This window comes from Notolepis coatsorum (assembly GCF_963971535.1).
Source record: "Notolepis coatsorum genome assembly, chromosome: 1".
In the NCBI taxonomy this organism is placed as follows: Eukaryota; Metazoa; Chordata; class Actinopteri; order Aulopiformes; family Paralepididae; genus Notolepis; species Notolepis coatsorum.
Window position 1 is genome coordinate 17,728,416 of NC_140165.1, and position 22,389 is coordinate 17,750,804.

Sequence of the window (22,389 nt, forward strand, 5' to 3'; positions counted from 1 at the left end):
GTTATCTCCCGGCCTTTCTGTGTGGAGTTTGCATGTTCTCCCCGTGCTCGCAAGGGTTTTCGCTCCCGATAAGATAAACCCAGTGGAAAAACATGCACAACAGATCGCTAACGCTGTCGAAGATGGACAGGAGCACTTGGATTGGTCCCCGGGCGCGGCCCCACGCTGCAGCCCTTGTCTGCTCCCGGCTGCCCTTGGTGGGAAGGACAACGGGATGGGAAGTGCAGAGAACATTTGCGACTCAGTGCATGTTCCAACGCTTTGGACTCCTGAGGCTCGCTGAGTTTAACATACACCAAAACGCATCAATTATGTATCAAGTTGTCAACAACATGAATCACAGACTGTCTGAGCTTGTCCCAGTCTGCCGTCTACTGCACATCCACAACACAAGAAATAGGCATCTTATATTTGGCAGGAGTAGAAAACTCAAATGTGCTAGCCTAAGCATAGCATGCAGGGGCCCACAGATCTGGAACGAGCTTGACGAGAGTCTGAAACTGTCTAAATCCTTCAAAACATTCAAAAAATCACTGAAAGAGGAACTGCTTAAATCATATCTCTAAATCACAACTTAGGTATATAAATTGTCTGTATTTATGCATCTATGTGGATGTCAGTTAGTAGGTAGGTGTGTAAGCCTACCCACGTTGTATGTTTTGTTTTTGTTGTTTATTTTTTGTCTATATTTGTGACAGGCTCCCTCCAAAAGCTTTAAATAGCTTCTTGGGAGACCTGGCACATGCACACAATTGCGTCGTTGTTGTTTCACATGAAGATATGTACATGTAATATATCATGTGTGTGTGTGTGTGTGTGTGAATAAATTAATTCATTCATTCATTCATTCATTCATTCATGTGTGTGTGGGTGTTCCTGTGGGTCGCCCATCGCATGTGTGTACATGTTAAATCTGCATGAGAAATAAAGACTTTTATACATCTTCTATAATGAATCCATCTGTGTTGATGCTCCCGCTGGTGTCGTGTATCTACACATCAAGCTCAGGGGGGGCCGTGCCTTTGCTGTCGCAGCCCCTGCACTGTGGAACACCATCCCCACCTCCATTAGGCTTGCCCCCTTTGATTGATTGATTGATTGATTGATTGATTGATTGATTGATTGATTGATTGATTGATTGATTGATTGATTGATTGATTGAAAACCTTATTAACAGATTGCAGAATGGGTACAGTACAGTACAGCTCAATACATACAATTGTTAAGGGGATGCAGACCAGAGAAAGACTTTAGTCTTGTTTACATCAGGGTCCCCCATTTTCAATTCATCATAACATATATGACATACACGACATACAGATAGACAGTACTGCTACATCTATACATTTATGACATACCTCGATAGATGCCTTCAAATCTAGGCTCAAAACCCACTTCTACCTACTAGCCTTTCCCGTTCACTGACTCATGCCCTGTTTTCCTGTGTGCCCTCCCATAAAACGGAGTTGTGATTGTTGTCTATATGTATCTATGTATCTACCCTCCAGTGGCGGCTGCTGACCACATTTTTTGGTGAAGCACAAATTATTATATTATATTATATGTTAAATTATATTTTTAAAACATCCCCCAATGTGTGTGTCAGTGGTGGCTGTGAGTTAAAAATATTGGGGAGGACGGGAGAGATAAAAAAAAATGTAATAAAGAAGTACAGACACACAGTGTGGTTATGAAGACAGCAGACAGACACTACAGTTAAAGACAACAGGCACTAGTAAAATACCTAGGAGTAACTCTTGACACACATGCCTCACTTACAAACATCAATAGCTTAGTCAAGAAGGCAAATCAAAAACTATTTGTTTACAGCCAGATAATCAGACCATTTCTCACCCTCACTGTTTCAAACACATATCTACATGCATCTACATTCACTGGCATTCTTTTTACAGAGGAAAACATTTCTAAAAAAAATAATAATAATAATTTAAAAAAATATATAATTATATATATATATATATATATATATATATATATATATATATATATATATATATATATATATATATATATATATATATATGTAAATTAACACTTTAATCGCCGAAGACGCTGGGCAGCGTCTTTCCCCGCCATGCTTATTCTGCCGAAGACGCTGGGCAGCGTCTTTGATATCAATATTTCAAAAATCTGTGATCGAAATCATATTTCTCCCCCGGAGACATGATATGTACTGTTGAGCCCCTCTCAACTCTCCAACGGTTCAAGAGCGCCATCTGGTGGCTGATGGGCAGATCGCCAGGGCGGAAACAGGAAATGAAAGCTGGTGCTCATTTCAATTCGGTCCGATCACTCGGTAATAGTCTCAGGACTCGAGCTGATCACAACGGATAGCAATCCGTTACCAATAACTCGATAAACAACATGATTTGGACGTGTATATACTATTATACAACCTGGAAATGGATCGGATATTTCTACATCCCATAATAGGAATATTTCAGTTCCACGCTCATCGTCCAACGGCGCGAGGAATATACGGTAAGATCCAGCGTTATTTTTCAACGCGTTCGATACTAACTGCTCTAATGATCATATCACCCACACTAGATGAATGATATAACGTTGGCCACGGAATTATAAACGACCCCCCGCCCATCCGGTCAACATCAGATCATACTTAGTAACTCCTAGAAGCACGTCCAGTTGAAATTTTTTTTATCTCGCACAGATTCCTATCAAACTGTATTTCATCATCAATATAATGCATTTGGGGCTAAAAATCAATTTCTGGAGAAAGCTGCAGAAAACGATAAAAACATACTTATACTTTAGACCGTATTTTACGTTGCTATACCCTGAACAATAGATATAGGACGTTGAATAGTAATGTCAATTTAGCAATACAATTTAAAAAGTTATAGCCCTGCAAAGAAGGGGAACTTCTCCATGTTAAATAGGGCTGGCGAGGGATGGTAAATTATGAATTTAACCCTGGCGATCAAAGTGTTAATAATAATTATGAATTATGAGTGAATTTGAATTTCACGTGTTGTCATGGAGAAACCTCCACTGCCCTCTGTACAGCACTTTGGTTGACACGTGTCATGTTAAATGTGCTATATAAATAAATCTGATTGATTGATTGACACATGGGACACCGGAGGTGTTTGTGGAACGAAAAGTAAGCGGACGAGGCACAGCGATACGGGGGATGGACACCATTTTATTCAGCGTGTGAAAGAAGGCGTACAGCAGACACTGGATCAGAACCGTCTCCTCTTTAGAGGTCCATCAGGCGTCGGATGGAGCCCACCCTGGGGCTCATGCCTCCCCACTCGCCGAACCTCCTGTACTCGCCGGGCCTCACGTAGTACATCCTGCCGCGGTAGTTGGGCTGCTCGTACATCATCCACTGGCCGTCCATCACGTTGCAGGAGTTGATCTCGGACATGTGGAAGCGGTCCTGCACGTTGGGGCAGTCGTCGCTCAGCTCCATCATCTGGCCGGCCATGTCGTTGCGGTCGTACATCCTCATCCTGAAGTTACCACGGTGCTGTGGGGGGTGGGTAACAGACAGGTGAGTTAAAGGTGCTATAGATAATGTTTTTATAAAGAGTAATCGCTAAAAAAAAAGAATACATCCACAGAAAAGCATTGATTCATGAATTTATCATTTGAAAAATGTATGCGGGTCCAAAATGTATGTTGCTCACTTGTTGCGTGCATGTATCCCCTCCCTACTTCCAATTTCCCCGTGTGGGAATGCACCTGATTGGATCAATTACATGCTGGTGCTCTAGTGCGACTGTTATCTGAATGGCTGAATGTTATCTGTAGCACCTTTAAGACAGTTGAGAATTATTGATCACAATGTTGCTAATAATATACAGATTTAAGCTTGTCGTTCCGTTGCACATCCTCTAAGTCTCTGTGGATAAGAGCGTTGGTTAAATGGAAGAAATCTGCAGTTATTTGCATAGATGATGATGATTCTCTATGATGTGGTTACTGTGTCTTAGTGCTACATGCAAATAGATCCCTTTGTTTGCTTATGCAGATTCTAAATTATAATCCTGATTCTGTTGTTTTGTGTTAATAAACGACTGCATTTCTATACCGTTCTTCTGACTGCATATATCTTTCCTTATGGTTGTTTCTTGGTGTGAATTGAACCCCTAACCCTGACAGTGTTATTGCCAATACTCAGGCTCTTTACTCATTTAGCTATACAGGACCACACACAATATAATATATTATATATATTATATTATATTCATTATGGCTCTTTCTGGGGTTGAAAAACAACTTTTCTACAATAACTACTTAAAACTTTGTGTTTTAGTCTATCTCAATAGCATATTTAACTATTTGACTCACGTTATCAAAAGTACAGTACTATATGTATGTTAGAGGGAACTCATCTATTATTTTCTGAACCCTAGACCCTAAAATTTACTGCACAACATTTGTAAACAGGGTTTACACGGAGCCACTACACTGCAATCCTAACAGCCTGTTACCATGGGGATCATGCGGCAGGACCTGACGCAGTCGGTCAGGCCCATGGTGCGCTGGTAGTCGGCGTAGTCGCCCCTCCTCAGGAAGTGCTGGTGGCCCATGTAGTTGGAGCGGTCGTAGATCATGAACATGCCACTCTCCACCCTGATGGACTGGCAGCGGTTGAAGTAGGAGTGCAGGTCGGAACAGTCACTCATGCACTCATGGTGACGGCCGCTGAAGTTCCTGTCCTCGTAGAACATGATCTTAGGGGGGGGGGGGGGGGAACAGCATGTTGTTACATCATCCACAGAGGCCGGGGGAAGATCCCTCTTCTGACGCCAAAAAAATTAAGGTGTTATCCGTGGTAGTGCTAAGAGAATCACATACCTTGCCCATGGTTGCTGGTGTGGTGAGTGAGCCTCTCTCTCTATGCTTGCTTCCTACAGCTTGATGCGATTCCTTATATACGTCGACGCTTTGGAAAGGTGTGATGCTAACGCTTTGTCATTCAAATGGGCAGGTGTGCGAGTCAGCAGAAAACTCAACAGCATCTTGTTCTCCATGCCATCCCATTCGGACATTGTTGACAAGAGTATAGCCACACTGCTCATGTTGGCCGCAGAGTGCTGCTGAAGCCTCGCTGGTGTAGAATCTGAGGTATTCCTTACTGATATTTAAGGGGAATGTATGATAGAATGCACAGTACCATTTTTGGGGATATGATAATGGTTCATAGTAGTTCTTAAGTAAATGGTGACCATAGCTATAATATACATCCTCAATAGTTATCAGGCATGATGGTTCATTTTGGTCATCTTTGATAAGCAGAGGCACTGGAGACTGTATCAGAGATAGTAATAAGGTCATCGTTATCAAATCATATTGAATATCTTACATTTAAGGACCGGATCTAACAACTGTAATGGGGCAGCATGGCCACTAAGATTTCTTGTAGTTTCTACCACCACTTATGAAAGGGGGGGTCATTATGAGTGTTCTGGTCCTCGCAGAGTTTTCCTCTACGGACAAAGGGCCCTTTCTCCTGTCCAGCGGAGCTTTGTGTGTGACCTTTTTTCTGGTTGGGACCTCTGCCAACGAGGCACGTTTTAGGCCACATTGACCCATTCTGACCCAGTGGATCTGTGTCAAAGGAGCCGTCAGCGCGACTGAGCCAGAAGGATCACTAGGTGGTTTACTTGGGCTCTACAGGGCTCCGGGTCGGGGTCAAAGGGCACGAAACGGGACACGTCACTGACGACGCGGACAACAGAGGGGGGGGGGAAAGACAATTCAGGATGTGCGTTCCACTCACGTTCACAAACCCAGGAACTCACTCATTCCATTCACGACAACGGATCTGAATGAGGTCACAGGACGCCGCGAAGTCGAGAGGACGCAGCTAAATCGAGCTCTTGAATTATCCACTCATTATGTGTAAGCAGTGTTTAAGTCGTCATACTAACGATTCTTTGAAGACTTAAACCTCTTAAACCTGCCCCTCTTCACCCGATCCCGGCTATGGGGGAGGCGTTTGAACACGTACTGTTGTGTTGGTCCCCTGCCGAAAACAAAGTCTGGTAACCAGTTCCTGTTAAGAACTTTTTTGTCAAATCATGGTGCGGTCAAAGCCCAAGAAAGATAACCATTCTGCCGAAGCCCATCTGTTACTGTCAGGGCTGTAAAGTACTTGAGTAATTGTAATTTGTTACAATACTTAAGTACTGTTTTTGGGGATTTATACTTTACTTGAGTATTATTAGGTTTGTATACTTGTAATTTTACTCAATTACATTTCAGAAAAAAACAACATATTTTTTACTCCTTACATTTAAAATGCAGACCTACAAAGTACAAAGTACAAATCTCGCAGGTCCAACCATTTTAATTAGTATATTGTATCTGGCCGAACTAATGTTAACGTTATTAATCCTGCGGCCGCTCTTTATTTAAAAACAGCCAATCAAATCCCCATCAATGGAAAATGAACCCGCCCATACCCATGCTGATTGGTCCTTGTGCAAGACTAGAAAGCGGGGATCTTTGATTAAACACCTGCTATCAGAAGAATAGACAGTCAGAGAAAAGGTTTTTACTTTTAAAAGTAGAAACTTTTTTACTTTTACTCAAGTGTGTTTTTAGCCAGGCTTTTACTTGATTATGATTTTGAGACGGTACCCATACTGTCACTTAAGTATCATTTCTGGGTACTTTTTACATTTACATTTACATTTACATTTAGCTGACGCTTTTATCCAAAGCGACTTACAAGTTCTGTACGACAAGTCATCAGGAAGGGTACAACTCTATCAGCTGAGTAACAATGTTCATCAAAGTGTTGAGTGCTACAGTGTAGGTTAGTATAGGACAAGTGCATGACAGTAAGGTTAGTTAGGGTTAGATCTTTTTATTTTATTTTATTTATTTATAATTTTTTTTAGATAATGGTTGAAGAAGTGCGTCTTTAGTCGACGGCGAAAGATTGGACGTGTTTCGGCTGTCCTAACTGGGGTGGGTAGTTCATTCCACCATTGTGGGGCAAGGACTGAGAATAGGCGACTTCTCTTTGATGACCCTCCCGGAGCTTGGATAGGAGTAGGTCTGAGGCGGCCAGAAGATGCAGAGCGTAGGGCTCTTGAGGGTGTGTAGTTAGAGACCATTGACCGGAGGTAGGCGGGAGCGGTTCCCTTTGCTGCACGGTATGCTAGGTCGAGGGCCTTGAAGCGGATACGTGCAGCAATGGGGAGCCAGTGCAGGTCCCTAAGAAGTGGGGTGACATGGGCCGACTTCGGTAGGTTTGAGATTAGGCGGGCCGCTGCGTTCTGAATGAGTTGAAGAGGCTTGGTGGCGGTGGCCGAGAGGCCAGCGAGCAGTGCGTTGCAGTAGTCGAGGCGGGAGATGACTGTTGATTGGACGAGGAGTTGGGTGGCTTCTTTTGTCAGGAAGGGGTGGATCCTTCTGACGTTGCTCAGGAGGAATCTGCAGGTTCTGGTTGTCGCTGCGATGTGAGCGGAGAAGTTCAACTGGTCGTCGAGGACAACACCAAGGTTCTTGGCGGTCGGGGATGCGGTCACAACTGTTTTTACACCCCTGGTTACTGTAGAGGGAGGCACAGCTGCGGCTAAAGCGGCCTTCAGATGAGAAAGATTTTGCTCACTGCAAGGTTTAGATTAGATTTGATTCAAATGTATTGTCATCATCATACAGCACAAGTACAATACAACGAAAAGAGGTTTGGCATCCAACCAGAGTGCAAATGTAACAGTAAAGTGCAATAGTAATATACAATGTCCACGTGATTAAAGTGGGTATAAAATATATAAATTAATACTACTGAGTAATAGTGCTATAATCAGATGTATGTACAGAGTTGTAGTATTAATATACAGTGATGTATAAAGATGAGGTATAAAGACACTATGGTAGTTGAAGGCCCTCCCATAGTCGAGCGGACCATACACGGAGCAGACTCCCGCGGGCTCAAAGCTGGTCCTTGTGCAAGACTAGAAAGCGGGGATCTTTGATTAAACACCTGCTATCAGAAGAATAGACAGTCAGAGAAAAGGTTTTTACTTTTAAAAGTAGAAACTTTTTTACTTTTACTCAAGTGTGTTTTTAGCCAGGCTTTTACTTGATTATGATTTTGAGACGGTACCCATACTGTCACTTAAGTATAATTTCTGGGTACTTTTTACCCAGAAAGCTCCTATTTTCTGACGCGCGGACGTCCGCGGCGCCCACTTGGTGTCAAACAAACTGGCGCGAGGTGTAAACTGGTGTAAACTGGCGCGAGACATGTAGGAAATTGGTCCGCGGAGATCCGCTCGACTATGAAAGCTCAAAGAGTCCAGTGGCAGTGGACCTCCGCAGAGTCCAGTCCGTGTACAGTCCGCTCGACTATGGGAGCACCTATGTCATACTGACCGGCAGCATAAAGGGTAGGTAAGGGATATGTACAGATAGTATCTACAGATATGTAAAAAGTAGGGCTGTTAGTTTATCGCGTTAATTAGATTAATTAATTACACAGCTAATTATCGCGTTATGAAAATTAATGCAAAATTTATTTAATAAAAAGAATAAAATAAAAAACGATTTAATAAAAAAAAAAAAATTAGATCTCATTCATTCCATAAGAACGTAGAATAAACATTTACAGACTTTCTTTTTTAAAGGGCTATTTGCATGTTCTTGGTATCTGATTTTAGGGACATCTATGGATCTCAGGGAATGTATTCCCAGTGTCAGAAATACTGAGTCTGTTACAAAACTTGAGTAAATTGTAATGAACCAAATGAGAATATCAATAACAATTTTTTTTTACCTTTTTTATCTTTGACTGTGAATAACACCATGCTAAAATTTACCAGACCTGAACAATCTAAGCAAATTAATAAAGGGAAGATGATTAAACAGAAGGTTTTGTAGATAAAGTACAGAATTCTGCCATCCGGACACATGCCATTTGAAATATGATTATAGAATATAGAATATCAGGCCTAAAATGGTTATGCGATTAAAATGCGATTAATTAGATTAATTAATTACAAATCCTGTAATTCCATTTTTTTTATCGCCTGACAGCACTAGTAAAAAGGATTATATGCAGGTATGTACAGACAGATGTGGATAGATATATATACGGTAAGAATAAATATATATATACTGTATATACAGCATTATTATTGGGCACAGATAACAGTTGATCGTCATCATGGAGGTTGTCTATTTTACTACAAACAACAACAAAAGACAGTTAGACACTGGAAAAGTGTTCAAACAATATGTCTTGCATTTATTGAAAGAATAATTACGTTAATCATCGGGTGGTCCATGGATCACAACAGGCTTTTTGACAGCAATGCAGCAAATATTCCCACATCATTCATAGAAATATTCAGTTATAACACTATAATTCACCCTTAAACCCTGCATTTCCCAAGGGGATCAATAAAGGAATTGATCTCTGAGTGACCATTCCCCTCTGGTACTTACAATCCCAAATAAAGTAAAAGGAGTGTATAGATGGAAATCCCACACTATTCACAGCAAGAAGGTCCTGGGTTCGATTCCCGCATGGGGACCAGGTTGCCGAGTTGCCAGGTACCCAGATGGGGTATCTCCCGGGCCTTTCTGTGTGGAGTTTGCATGTTCTCCCTGTGCTCGCAAGGGTTTCCCCTCCAGCAAAAGATATAAACCTGTTATGGTTTGTAACCGACCCCAATCGCACAACACAAGACAGGTATGAGAGTAAGCCAAGAACTGGGCATTTATTGAATACAACAGAAAAGCGGCACTGTCCCTTAAAGGGAGAACACAAAAATACTGGAACAAGGAAAAAAGGGCAATGTGCCTTTAAGAGGCGAGCAGGCTAAGGGGAAGGCTAAGGGAGAACACAAAATACTGGAAACAAGAATTAGGGAAAATTGGCACTGTGCCTTTAAGAGGCGAGCAGGCTAAGGGGCTAAGGCTAAAGGAACAGGGCCAGGGCAAAGGACAGGGCAGGAACAGGGGCACTGGAGAGGGGAACAGGGACAGAGGCCCGGGGAGGCGGGCTGGAGACAGGGACAGAGAAAACAGGGTTAAGGCCTTGGACAGGGCGAGGGCCAGAGCTGCTTACAGGGATGGAGTAGGAGCGCACAGGCTAGACGTCTGGAGTGGTGCGCGTCGGCTTGAAGAGCGCGCCGGCTCGGAGAGACGCATCCTCCCGTAGAGAATTAGAGAGCGATGCGCGTCTGGAGTAGTAGCGCGCCGGCTAAACGTCTGAAGTGGTGCGCGTCGGCTTGGAGAACGCGCCGGTTCGGAGAGCGCGCCGGCTCGGAGAGACGCATCCTCCCGTAGAGAATTAGAGAGCGATGCGCGTCTGGAGTAGTAGCGCGCCGGCTAAACGTCTGAAGTGGTGCGCGTCGGCTTGGAGAACGCGCCGGTTCGGAGAGCGCGCCGGCTCGGAGAGACGCATCCTCCCGTAGAGAATTAGAGAGCGATGCGCGTCTGGAGTGGAGCGCGTCTGCTGTAGGAGCGCGTCTGCGCGGGGTCTGGAGTGGAGCGCGTCTGCTGTAGGAGCGCGTCCGCTGTAGGAGCGCGTCTGCTGTAGGAGCGCGTCTGTGCGGGGTCTGGAGTGGAGCGCGTCTGCTGTAGGAGCGCGTCTGCGCGGGGTCTGGAGTTGAGCGCGTCTGCTGTAGGAGCGCGTCCGCTGTAGGAGCGCATCTGCTGTAGGAGCGCGTCTGCTGTAGGAGCGCGTCTGCGCGGGGTCTGGAGTGGAGCGCGTCTGCTGTAGGAGCGCGTCTGGCGCGGGGTCTGGAGTGGAGCGCGTCTGCTGTAGGAGCGCGTCTGCTGTAGGAGCGCGTCTGCGCGGGGTCTGGAGTTGAGCGCGTCTGCTGTAAGAGCGCGTCCGCTGTAGGAGCGCATCTGCTGTAGGAGCGCGTCTGCTGTAGGAGCGTGTCTGCGCGGGGTCTGGAGTGGAGCGCGTCTGCTGTAGGAGCGCGTCTGGCGCGGGGTCTGGAGTGGAACACTGGAATACCTCCCGTAGAGAATTAGAGAGCGCAGGCTGTGTCCCACTCCAGGCAAACGGCGACAGGTGGCGAAGGCTTGCACCTCGTCTCACGCCGGAGATGAAACAGCATACAGAATACAGAAACAGATACAGATAGGGAATCTCCCGTAGGAGCTTACAGATAGAGAACGACCCGACGAGGACTGGGGGGGAGATCGAGGTATTTAAAGCCCACTGGGGCGCTAATTAGAACACACATCAGGTGCGTGATGGTAATTGATACTTGACTTAGAAGTGTGTGTTCGGCAAGGACCAATCAAACACATAATCCTCACAGAACCTTAAAGGAACGGAGCGAGGCAGGGAATGCAATAAATAAACAACGACAACGCGAGGGTGGGGGCTGGTGAGGTGAGGAGACAGGGAATTAAGGTCCAGGGAACAGGAATTAAAGGTCCAGGGAAGAGGCGAACCTCACAGTACCTTAAAGGAACGGAGCGAGGCAGGGAATGCAATACATAAACAACGAAACGCGAGGGTGGGGGCTGGTGAGGTGAGGAGACAGGGAATTAAAGGTCCAGGGAACAGGAATTAAAGGTCCAGGGAAGAGGCGAACCTCACAAAACCCAATGGAAACACATGCAGAACAGATCGCTAATGCTGTCGTGTCCCTGGCGAAGACGGTCAGGAGCACTTGGATTGGTCCCTGGGTGTGGCCTCATGCCGCAACCCATGTCTGCTGCCGGCTGCCCTTGGGAGGAAGGATGACGGATGTGTGTGTTCCTGTGTGTGTCGCCCATCGCAATATCGCATGTGTGTGTCGCTGTATGTGTGCAATGGACTTCAAAAGTCCAGTTTTGTTTTAATCTTTAATCTTAATTTGAATCTTAATTATGAGTTGCATTGCAGATTTATAGCTTGGCAATTAAAGGCAGAAGAAAGCAAGCAGTACTATTAGGAGTATTGATGCTATAAAAGAGATAAACGGTCAAATGAAGATACAAGCCCAATTAAATAAATGACATTTTCAAGCAGTAGTAAGGGAATTTATAGTTGTATTTAATTCACAGTATCTAAGCTCAGTGAAGCAATCCAGACACTTAAAGATCCCCTCCACACATGTTTTTAACACTTTAAAAATGTTGTACAGTATATTGAATAACAATTCGTTTGGTCTGGTTTTTCCACAAAAATATTCAATAAACGACTGAACAGATCTTAGCAGCACCCCCACACGTTTGCCCTCCCTAATGATGCAAAGATCTATGAATGCCCCGCCCCCTTCCCCCCACAAGCTGCTGAATTATATATATATTAGATTAGATATTAGTTGATATTAGATATATATTGTAACTATATTTATTGTAGGGCAAATATAACTGAGAGGGCATACATACCCTCACCTTGCATGGCACCTTGACCTTTTTACACTGTTACATCGGCCCGGGGCGCATCCCGGGAGAGAAAGAGAAAACAAACTAAAAAGACAGGAATAAAACGAAAAACAGAAAAAATACAGGCAGTCCAACCAATCAGATAGAGAACAGAGACATAATACACCACACTAGGGCTGTCCCCGACTAAGGATTTGGATGGTCGACTATGATTGGCCAAAATTTGCCGTTAGTCGACTGGTCGAATAAAAAAAAAATTTATCATTCCATTTGGGCTGTGGGGGTGCTTAATGTCTGAAGGAGTCAACTGAAGGCTTATTGTCCTCTGCAAAAGCATGCAATTGGTCCACTGATGGATACATCTTGATATTTGTCTAGTCTAGTGTGTTCATTAGATGGGTGAAATCCTCTTTCAGTGCCTCTGTGCCTGTTTTCGTAGGCAGTTAGCCTCTGGTATGCGTGCCATTAGCGTTAGCCACGATTCTAGGCCTCTTTTCTTTTGGAAAGAATGATAAAAAAATTCAAATAAAAAAATATTATAGTTTTTTTTTTTTTTATATATATATATATTCGACTAATTGTTTATTGTTTAAAAGGATCCCCATTAGCTGTCACCTAAGTGGCGAGCTAGTCTTCCTGGGGTCCACACAAAACATAACAACATGAGATACATATGACAATCACAATTAACAATGATAATCTAAAAACAGTAAAACATTGTAGACATCATTATCAACATCAGAATATTTTGCTCACATATTTAAGTAGTGCATTCTCAGGTGGTATTTGAAAGACACTTTACTATTCAATTTACTTATGTTCAGTGGGCAGTTATTCCAATGATTGATGGCACGATAAACAACAGTCCTCTTTAAAGCATTTGATTTTGGACGTGGTAACATAATCTGTCCATCATCAGCTGACCTAGTAAAATAAGAATGAACCTGACTGCATCTGACAATTTGTTTGTATAAGAAAACAGGTTGAGACGAAAAGACAGTGTTCCTGAAAAATGTAACTGTGTTGAAAACCAGCCTATTCTAAGAGGTTGGCCAGTCGACTACGGCTCCTTTCGACCGATTAGTCGACTAATCGACTTATAGGGGTCAGCCGCCCTACACCACACATAACAACAATACAAAAAAACTAGCTCATGGATTGTTAATGGCGAATAGGTGGGTTTTGAGCGTGGCCTTAAAGGTCCGTAGGGTGCTTGCAGATTTCAGGTTGAGTGGGAGCTTGTTCCAGAGGGTCGGTGCTGCGACTGCGAAAGCCCGGTTTTCCTTTGTCACCAGTCTTGTGTGGGGGATTTTTAGGCAGATTTGGTTGTTTGAACGGAGGGATCTGGAGCTGGTTGATTGGACCAGGAGTTATTTTATGTAGGCTGGGGCGAGACCGTTTATGGCTTTGTATGTGAACATGAGGATTTTGAAATGTATTCGCTGTTTTACCGGGAGCCAGTGTAGGGATACAAGGACTGGGGAGATGTGGTCCCTCATCTTGGTGCCCGTCACGAGCCTGGCGGCTGCGTTCTGGATGAGTTGGAGGCGGTTTATGTATTTGTCTGCAACACCAGAGTAGAGGGCGTTGCAGTAGTCCAGTCTTGAGAATATATATGAGGGGTGAGGATGACTCTTTGAAGGTCGCTGGGGGAGAGGAATGTTTTTATTTTTGCGATGGTGCGCAGCTGGAGGAAGCAGGACTGAGCCACTGCTCGCACTTGTCTGTCGAGTTTCAGCTCAGAGTAAAAAAAGACCCCCAGGTTTTTGACCTGTGGTTTTATCAGGGTGGACAGAGTGCCCATGTTGTTGGTGATCTGGGTGACAGAGGTGGGTGTGTTAAACAGGATTATTTCAGTTTTGCTCTCATTTAACGGCATGAAGTTTTGTGACATCCACTATTTGATATCTCCCAGACAGTTTTTTAGTCGGGTTAATCCAGAGGGGTCATCTGTGGTGAGTGGTAAGTAGATCTGTGTATCATCGGCATAGCAGTGGAATGAGATGTTGTGTCGAGTGATAATTTGACTGAGGGGGAGCATTGTAGAGGTTGAAGAGAATGGGAGCCAGGATCGAACCCTGTGGGACTCCGTGGGTGAGGTTTGCTTTCTGGGAGGAGCAGTTCGTTAGGTTCACTGAGAAGGTTCTGTTTTCCAGGTAGGACCTGAACCAAGCCAGGGCGGTGTTTGTGATTCCTGCCCCCTTCTGGAGGCGGTTGATGAGGATGGTGTTAGATTCTGATGGTTCAGCCAGTATCCACCTCTTCATCTGTTTGGCTTGTGTTATAACCTCTGCATCGTTGTCGTCGTGTAGTGTCTGTGTTGTGTTTATTTCCCTCTGTCTTGTCATACTGGCTGTGCAATCTTTGTCATTCCCCTTTAATGCAACTCCGTAACCATAATAATTCACCGCCTTCGTAAGAATTCGACACTTGACAGCGTAATACCTTTCTCGGAAAAGCGTTGTTTAACCTCATAATCAGATGGGAACCAATTCGTATTGTCCTTGAAAAGTCTATTCTGATGATCTCTCCTCTCACCCCGCTCGGGGGTCATCGCGGCCTGGTGGTTATTCCAAAAGCCTGTCGTCGTGGCACTTCTCTAGTGCTGCCCCCCCCCCCCCCCCCCCCCCCCCCCCCCCCCCCCCCTCTCTGTGATGGGAGGAGGGAGCCGTCTCAAAGTCTCTGATGGTTCCTCTTCTGTGTGGTTCGTTTCTCAGTCTGCCTTACACCCGGAAGAAACTCACTTTTCTATATTCTCGCCATAGCAACGACAGGCCCGGCCTCTCTTCTGGTTGTCATGTGACGCGCCGTCATGGCAACGGTTTTTAACCTTTAACACACATTAAACTGCCGTTTCATTAATGTCAAACTCTCCATCGCTCTGACCCAAACCTCCTGCCGCTGTTATCAGTTGTTTATGTGCTGTGGAATGCAAACACCCTGCTCGCTGCTCCCACTGACTCCTGCTTGCCTCTAAACCGCCTCCCCCACTGTCACCATGCACAGCTGCCTCTCTGACCTGGCACCGTTAGATGCTGTCATCTCCCCCCAATATATACGTTACATACATTGAAAAACACCGACATCCTTCAATGGTGTGGTCGATCGTGTCGAAGGCTGCACTTAGGTCGAGGAGGACCAGTGCAGCACATTTCCCAGAGTCTGTGATGAGGAGTCGGCTATGATGCCTGAATTTCCCCAAGGGGATCAATAAAGGAATATATTATCTTATCTTAATACCGATTGATTGATTGATTGATTGATTGATTGATTGATTGATTGATTGATTGATTGATTGATTGATTGATTGATTGATTGGTTGGTTGATTGATTGATTGATTGATTAAAAATTTTATTAACAGATTGCAGAATGGGTACAATACAGTACGGCTCAATACACACAATTGTTAAGGGGATGCAGACCAGAGAAAGACTTTCGTCTTGTTTACATCAGGGTCCCCCATTTTCAATTCATCATGTTCACGATCTGTCGAGACTGTGGAGTCGTGTTCAACATGCCTGCTGTCACCGGCAATTTGCTAACCTCATGGTAAGCTTCCGGGTCACTGAAGGGCAACGCCACCCCTAACCCCAAGCCCGACCTGGCAGTGAGATGCTTCTAGGTGGAGGTAACGGTTCAAGAGACAGATGCAGTAAGGGGGTGGTGGTGGTCGGTAAAGATGACTACATCGACACCAGTTATGGCCAGTTATGGAGTCACTTGTGCACTGCAGCCCACCCAGCCGGGACCAAGGCCTTTGCAGCCTGCCGACATGTGAAAGCTACAATGCCCCCCCCCCCCCCCCCCCAGGGCAGATGACCAGTACTGCCAGACTACCTAAGCAGGCTTTTTGTTCCCCCACAGACAGAGATGCTGTTGTAGGCGCAGGTTCCCTGACTGTCGTAGCGGAGGACATCTGGGCAGGTGATCAGGGGTGGATCTGTTACGGTTTCACCTCCACAACTCTCTCTACCACCGTCACACACCTCCGTGTCTGTCTCACCCTCCGTGTCTGTCTCACCCTCCGTGTCTGTCTCACCCTCCATGTCTGTCTCACCCTCCGTGTCTGTCTCACCCTCCATGTCTGTCTCACCCTCCGTGTCTGTCTCACCCTCCGTGTCTGTCTCACCATCCGTGTCTGTCCCACCCTCTGTGTCTGTCTCACCCTCCGTGTCTGTCTCACCCTCCATGTCTGTCTCACCCTCTGTGTCTGTCCCACCATCCGTGTCTGTCTCACCCTCCGTGTCTGTCTCACCCTCCATGTCTGTCTCACCCTCCGTGTCTGTCTCACCCTCCGTGTCTGTCTCACCCTCTGTGTCTGTCTCACCCTCTGTGTCTGTCCCACCCTCCGTGTCTGTCTCACCCTCCGTGTCTGTCTCACCCTCCGTGTCTGTCTCACCCTCCGTGTCTGTCTCACCCTCCGTGTCTGTCTCACCCTCCGTGTCTGTCTCACCCTCCACGTCTGTCTCACCATCCGTGTCTGTCTCACCATCCGTGTCTGTCTCACCCTCCATGTCTGTCTCACCCTCCGTGTCTGTCTCACCCTCCATGTCTGTCTCACCCGGCGTGTCTGTCTCACCCTCCATGTCTGTCTCACCCTCCGTGTCTGTCTCACCCTCCACGTCTGTCTCACCATCCGTGTCTGTCTCACCATCCGTGTCTGTCTCACCCTCCATGTCTGTCTCACCCTCCGTGTCTGTCTCACCCTCCATGTCTGTCTCACCCGGCGTGTCTGTCTCACCCTCCATGTCTGTCTCACCCTCCGTGTCTGTCTCACCCTCCGTGTCTGTCTCACCCTCCGTGTCTGTCTCACCCTCCGTGTCTGTCTCACCCTCCGTGTCTGTCCCACCCTCCGTGTCTGTCTCACCCTCCGTGTCTGTCTCACCCTCCGTGTCTGTCTCACCCTCCGTGTCTGTCTCACCCTCCGTGTCTGTCCCACCCTCCGTGTCTGTCTCACCCTCCGTGTCTGTCTCACCCTCCGTGTCTGTCTCACCATCCGTGTCTGTCTCACCCTCCGTGTCTGTCACACACCTCCGTGTCTGTCTCACCCTCCGTGTCTGTCTCACCCTCCATGTCTGTCTCACCCTCTGTGTCTGTCTCACCCTCCGTGTCTGTCTCACCCTCCATGTCTGTCTCACCCGCCGTGTCTGTCTCACCCTCCGTGTCTGTCTCACCCTCCGTGTCTGTCTCACCCTCTGTGTCTGTCTCACCCTCCGTGTCTGTCTCACCCTCCGTGTCTGTCTCACCCTCCGTGTCTGTCTCACCCTCCGTGTCTGTCTCACCCTCTGTGTCTGTCTCACCCTCCGTGTCTGTCTCACCCTCCGTGTCTGTCTCACCCTCCGTGTCTGTCTCACCCTCCGTGTCTGTCTCACCCTCCGTGTCTGTCTCACCCTCTGTGTCTGTCTCACCCTCCATGTCTGTCTCACCCTCCGTGTCTGTCCCACCCTCTGTGTCTGTCTCACCCTCCATGTCTGTATCACCCTCCGTGTCTGTCTCACCCTCCGTGTCTGTCTCACCCTCTGTGTCTGTCTCACCCTCCGTGTCTGTCCCACCCTCTGTGTCTGTCTCACCCTCTGTGTCTGTCTCACCCTCTGTGTCTGTCTCACCCTCCGTGTCTGTCTCACCCTCCATGTCTGTCTCACCCTCCGTGTCTGTCTCACCCTCCGTGTCTGTCTCACCCTCCGTGTCTGTCTCACCCTCCATGTCTGTCTCACCCTCCGTGTCTGTCTCACCCTCCGTGTCTGTCTCACCCTCCGTGTCTGTCTCACCCTCCGTGTCTGTCTCACCCTCCGTGTCTGTCTCACCCTCCGTGTCTGTCTCACCCTCTGTGTCTGTCCCACCCTCCGTGTCTGTCTCACCCTCCGTGTCTGTCTCACCCTCCGTGTCTGTCTCACCCTCCGTGTCTGTCTCACCCTCCATGTCTGTCTCACCCTCCGTGTCTGTCTCACCCTCCGTGTCTGTCCCATACACCCCCTGCACGCACTCTACGGGCGCACAAACGGCACAGGTTCAGAGTAAGTTGGAGGGCATTCCAACAGTTTTTTGGAAAAGCAATTTTTTTCGTAATTCAGAACAAACTTGAGGAACCCTAAGAACCAACTGGACATAAAGAATGAGGACTTGTGGCACTGAGGGTTTGTAACCCCAACCCATTCTAGGTGGAGTTACCCAACCAAATGGTCCAGGACGTGCAGGGAACAGCAGCTAACCCTCCTTGGAGCAAATGGCAACTGCTTCTTCGGCTGACAACCGTCCGGCCCTCCAAGCCCGGGGCGACAGCCTGTCCCTACCCACCTCTTCTTCACGCCGGACTGTGAGGATTGATTGATTGATTGATTGAAAAGTTTATTAACAGATTGCAGCATGGGTACAGTACAGTACAGCTCAATACATACAATTGTTAAGGGGATACAGACCAGAGAAAGACTTTCGTCTTGTTTACATCAGGGTCCCCCATTTTCAATTCATCATAACATATATTCATGACATACAGATAGACAGTACTGCTACATCTATACATTTATGACATATCAGATTTGCAAATACAGTACTGTTTGTGATACAAAAGTGTCCAGAAAAGGAGTGTATATACATTTGGCGTAGAAACTGTACATTGGAGGAGGTTGGATGGGTGGGGTTGGGTTGGGTGGGTTGGGTGAGGGCTGTACATTAGAGGTGGGGGGGGGGGGGGGTTGGGTAGGGGACACACACACATTTTACACTGTACATTGGAATACTGACAAAGCCTTACTTGGTAATTTACTGTACAACTAGGTTAGGACATTTGAAGGGGCCAGTTTCGAATTGCAGTCTCACGTAGGTGTTTTTTGAGAGTGTTTTCGAAAGTGGGTAGTGATTCACATTCCTTTACAGCTTTAGGTAGGGCGTTCCACATTGATGTGGCATAATTGCGAAACGTGTTTAGTCCCTTGTTTGAGCCGAATCTGGGTTTTACATGATTTGTGGAGCTCCCTCTGGTGTTGTGATTGTGGTATTCACTGACCTTTGGGAAGTATTTTGACATGTACATGGGTACCTTGGTCGCGTAGTGTATCTTGTAGACCAGGCCCATTGCAAGTTGCTGTACTTTGTCGTCTACTCTAAGCCATCCTAGGTTGTCAAAGTGGGCAGGGGTGAGGTGGGTTCTAGGAGTCAGGTCAAGTAGTAGTCTGACTAGCTTGTTTTGAGATGTTTGTAATTTGTTTTTTAGTGCCTTTGAGGTGCTTTGGTACCATGAGGTGCAAGCATAGTCGTAGTACCCTTGAATGAGTGCTCCTGCTAGAGTCTTCAGGGTATTCTTGTTTACCAGAGAGGAGATCCGGTACAAGAATCGAGTTCGTTGGTTGACTTTTTTTTATTACATTGGATGCCATTTTGTCACAGGAAAGATTAGCCTCTAGGATGGAACCCAGGTAGGTAATTTCATCTTTCCTTATGATAATATTGTCACCCACTGTAACCGAGAAGCCGTCGGTCTTGCTGAGTTTGTTATTTGAACCGAAGAGAATGGACTCTGTTTTGCCCATGTGTAATGATAGTTTGTTGTCGGCGAGCCATATGCAGATTTTGCCTAGTTCCGAGCTGAGGGCTTTTTCAACCTGTAACTTGTTCTTGTCAGAGACCAGCAGGGCTGAGTCGTCCGCAAACAGGAACAAGTTGCAGTCACAAGCTGACGACATGTAATTTGCATAAATTAGGAATAGTAGCGGTCCTAGTATGCTTCCTTGTGGAACACCACAGCTCACTGTGAGGGGGAGGGATAGGGTACCGTTTACTTCCACCATCTGTTCCCTCCCCTCCAGGTAGGATTGTATCCAGCTCACTGATAAACTATCAAAACCAATTGCTTTTAGCTTGTCAATCAGAATGGTGTGATTGACAGTGTCGAAGGCCTTTTGTAGGTCCAGCATGACCATGCCGCAGTATTTGCCCACGTCCACCTCTTGTTTGATGTGGTCGTTCAAGTAGAGAAGGCATGTGTCAGTGGAGTGGGATGTTCTGAAGCCAGATTGGAATTCGTAGATTAGATTTTTTTCCGCGATGTACTTTTCGATCCGTTCGTATACTATTTTTTCCATGACTTTCGAGATGGATGTAAGGATAGAAACAGGGCGGTAGTTACCCGGGTCTAATTTGCTGCCCTTTTTGTGCAGGGGTGTTACTCTCGCAATTTTGAAGTCCTTGGGGACGTGTCCCTGTTTTATGGAGAGGTTTATTATGTGTGTGATGACTGGGGTGATGGCTGCTGCTGAGTCTCTGAGGAATTTGGAGGGGATGTTGTCATGGCCAGTGGCCTTGTTTGGTTGGAGGGCGCTCAGTTTTTTGAGTACCTCATCTGTAGTTACCATTTCCAGTTTGAAGTCATCTTTGTGGACGCCTAGGTTCTTGTAGTATGCTACTATGTGTTCTACCCCATACTGCCCTGAGTGGGAGGGTAGTTTGTTTACCAGTGTTGTGGCTATGTTTGTGAAGAAAGTGTTTAAGTAATTGGCTACATCCAGCTTGTCTGTGATGAGCGTGTTGTCCGTCTTTATGTTTATGTTTGAGAACCTGGTTTTAAGTTTTTTACTGCAGCCTAGTTGATTGTTGAGTAATTTCCAAAGTTCACATGGTTTATTTTTGTTTTCCTCGGTTTTGTCATTGATGAATTTTTTTTTAGCAGTTTTGATCATGGAGTTTACATCATTTCTTAGTCTGTTTCTTTCTAGTTTGAGTTCAGTCATGTGGTCTTGGAGTTCACTGCTCGTGCTTTTGGTAAGCTTTGACTGGCTTTTACGAAACTCAGACCATTTTTTGTCTCTGGCTTTCATAGCGGTCAGTATTTCAGTGTGCATCCATGGCTCAGCGCGATTTTTTACCCTGGTGGTTCTTAGGGGGGCCATGTTGTTTAGTATTGATGAAAATTTGGTTTTGAAGCCAAGCCAAGTTTCTTCAACCAGTGTACCATTGAGTTCATCTGACCAGTCCAGACTCTCCAGTTCAAGGTTAAAGGCCTCGCTAGAGTAGGTTTTGAGGTCTCTAGATGTGACTGTTTTGTGACAGCCAGCCTTTAGTTTTAGCTTTTTGCGGGTACAGAATATCATATAATGATCACTTAACCCACATGCTATAACCCCTTTATTGGAGATCTTGGACTTGTCAGAGGTCAGTATGAGGTCAATGGGAGTCTGAGTTGATTCACATATCCTTGTGGGTTGGGTGATTAGTTGGCTGAGGCCGTGCAGATCACAAAACCTATTGAAGGATTTGAAGACGGGTGCATCTTTTTGTTGCATATCCGTGTTCCAATCCCCAATACGAATTTTTTCCGCATCCTCAGCTCCAGCTAAGCACACATCCAGAGTATCATAAAAGCCAGTTTGATCTGGCGGTCTGTATATTGTGCCGACTAGAACAGATTTTGCCCTTTCAAATAAAATGTCCACCCATACGATTTCAATTGTCTCATGATGAAGGTCAGTACGGGTAATGAATTTGGTGTCCTTATGTATGTACATACAAACACCACCTCCATACTGGTTTCTGTCATTACGGACTATAGTATAGTTCTCTAACTCTATTTCAGGGTCTGTTACAGATGGATTAAGTTTAGTTTCAGTAAAGCATATTAAGTCTACCTTACCGCTCATAAACAGGTTTCTTATTTCATCCAGCTTATGCTTTATGCTGTTTACATTCAGGTGAAAAATGTGTATTCCGTTTTTATATGCTGTGGTATTGATGTCGTCAAGTTCCAGGTAATTGTCTTCGTCTGTGTCTGGTGCTGCTGTGGGGGAGGGAGGGGGGGGCTTTGTTGTTGTCTCCGTGAGGTCTGTGTGTTGGTGTGTGGGGAGGGGGGAGGGGGGGGGTCCTTTGTCCTGTGTCTTCTCTGGCGGCAACCCTTTGTCCTCCTGGGCTGGTAAACATAGCCAGCCTGGCTAGGTTGGCTAATTTAGCAGGCCAGACCGGTGGGGTGGGACATCACATCCCCACTGCTGGAGGTCTGCCAGTCAGATAGAGGTACTCATAGATTATATATAACTAGATGGTGCAAGGCGGAG

General features: G+C 46.1%; 1 protein-coding gene across 1 annotated transcript; it reads right to left on the bottom strand.

Moving 5' to 3' along the window:
• Positions 1–3,244: 3,244 nt before the first annotated feature.
• LOC311225044 (gamma-crystallin B-like) lies at positions 3,245–14,615 on the bottom strand (the record flags this gene model as incomplete). Its single annotated transcript, XM_084310253.1, has 4 exons — positions 3,245–3,517; positions 4,485–4,727; positions 5,661–5,715; positions 14,377–14,615. 4 exons carry the CDS (start codon positions 14,613–14,615, stop codon positions 3,245–3,247), a joined length of 810 nt encoding a protein of 269 aa, XP_084166379.1.
• Positions 14,616–22,389: the final 7,774 nt, after the last annotated feature.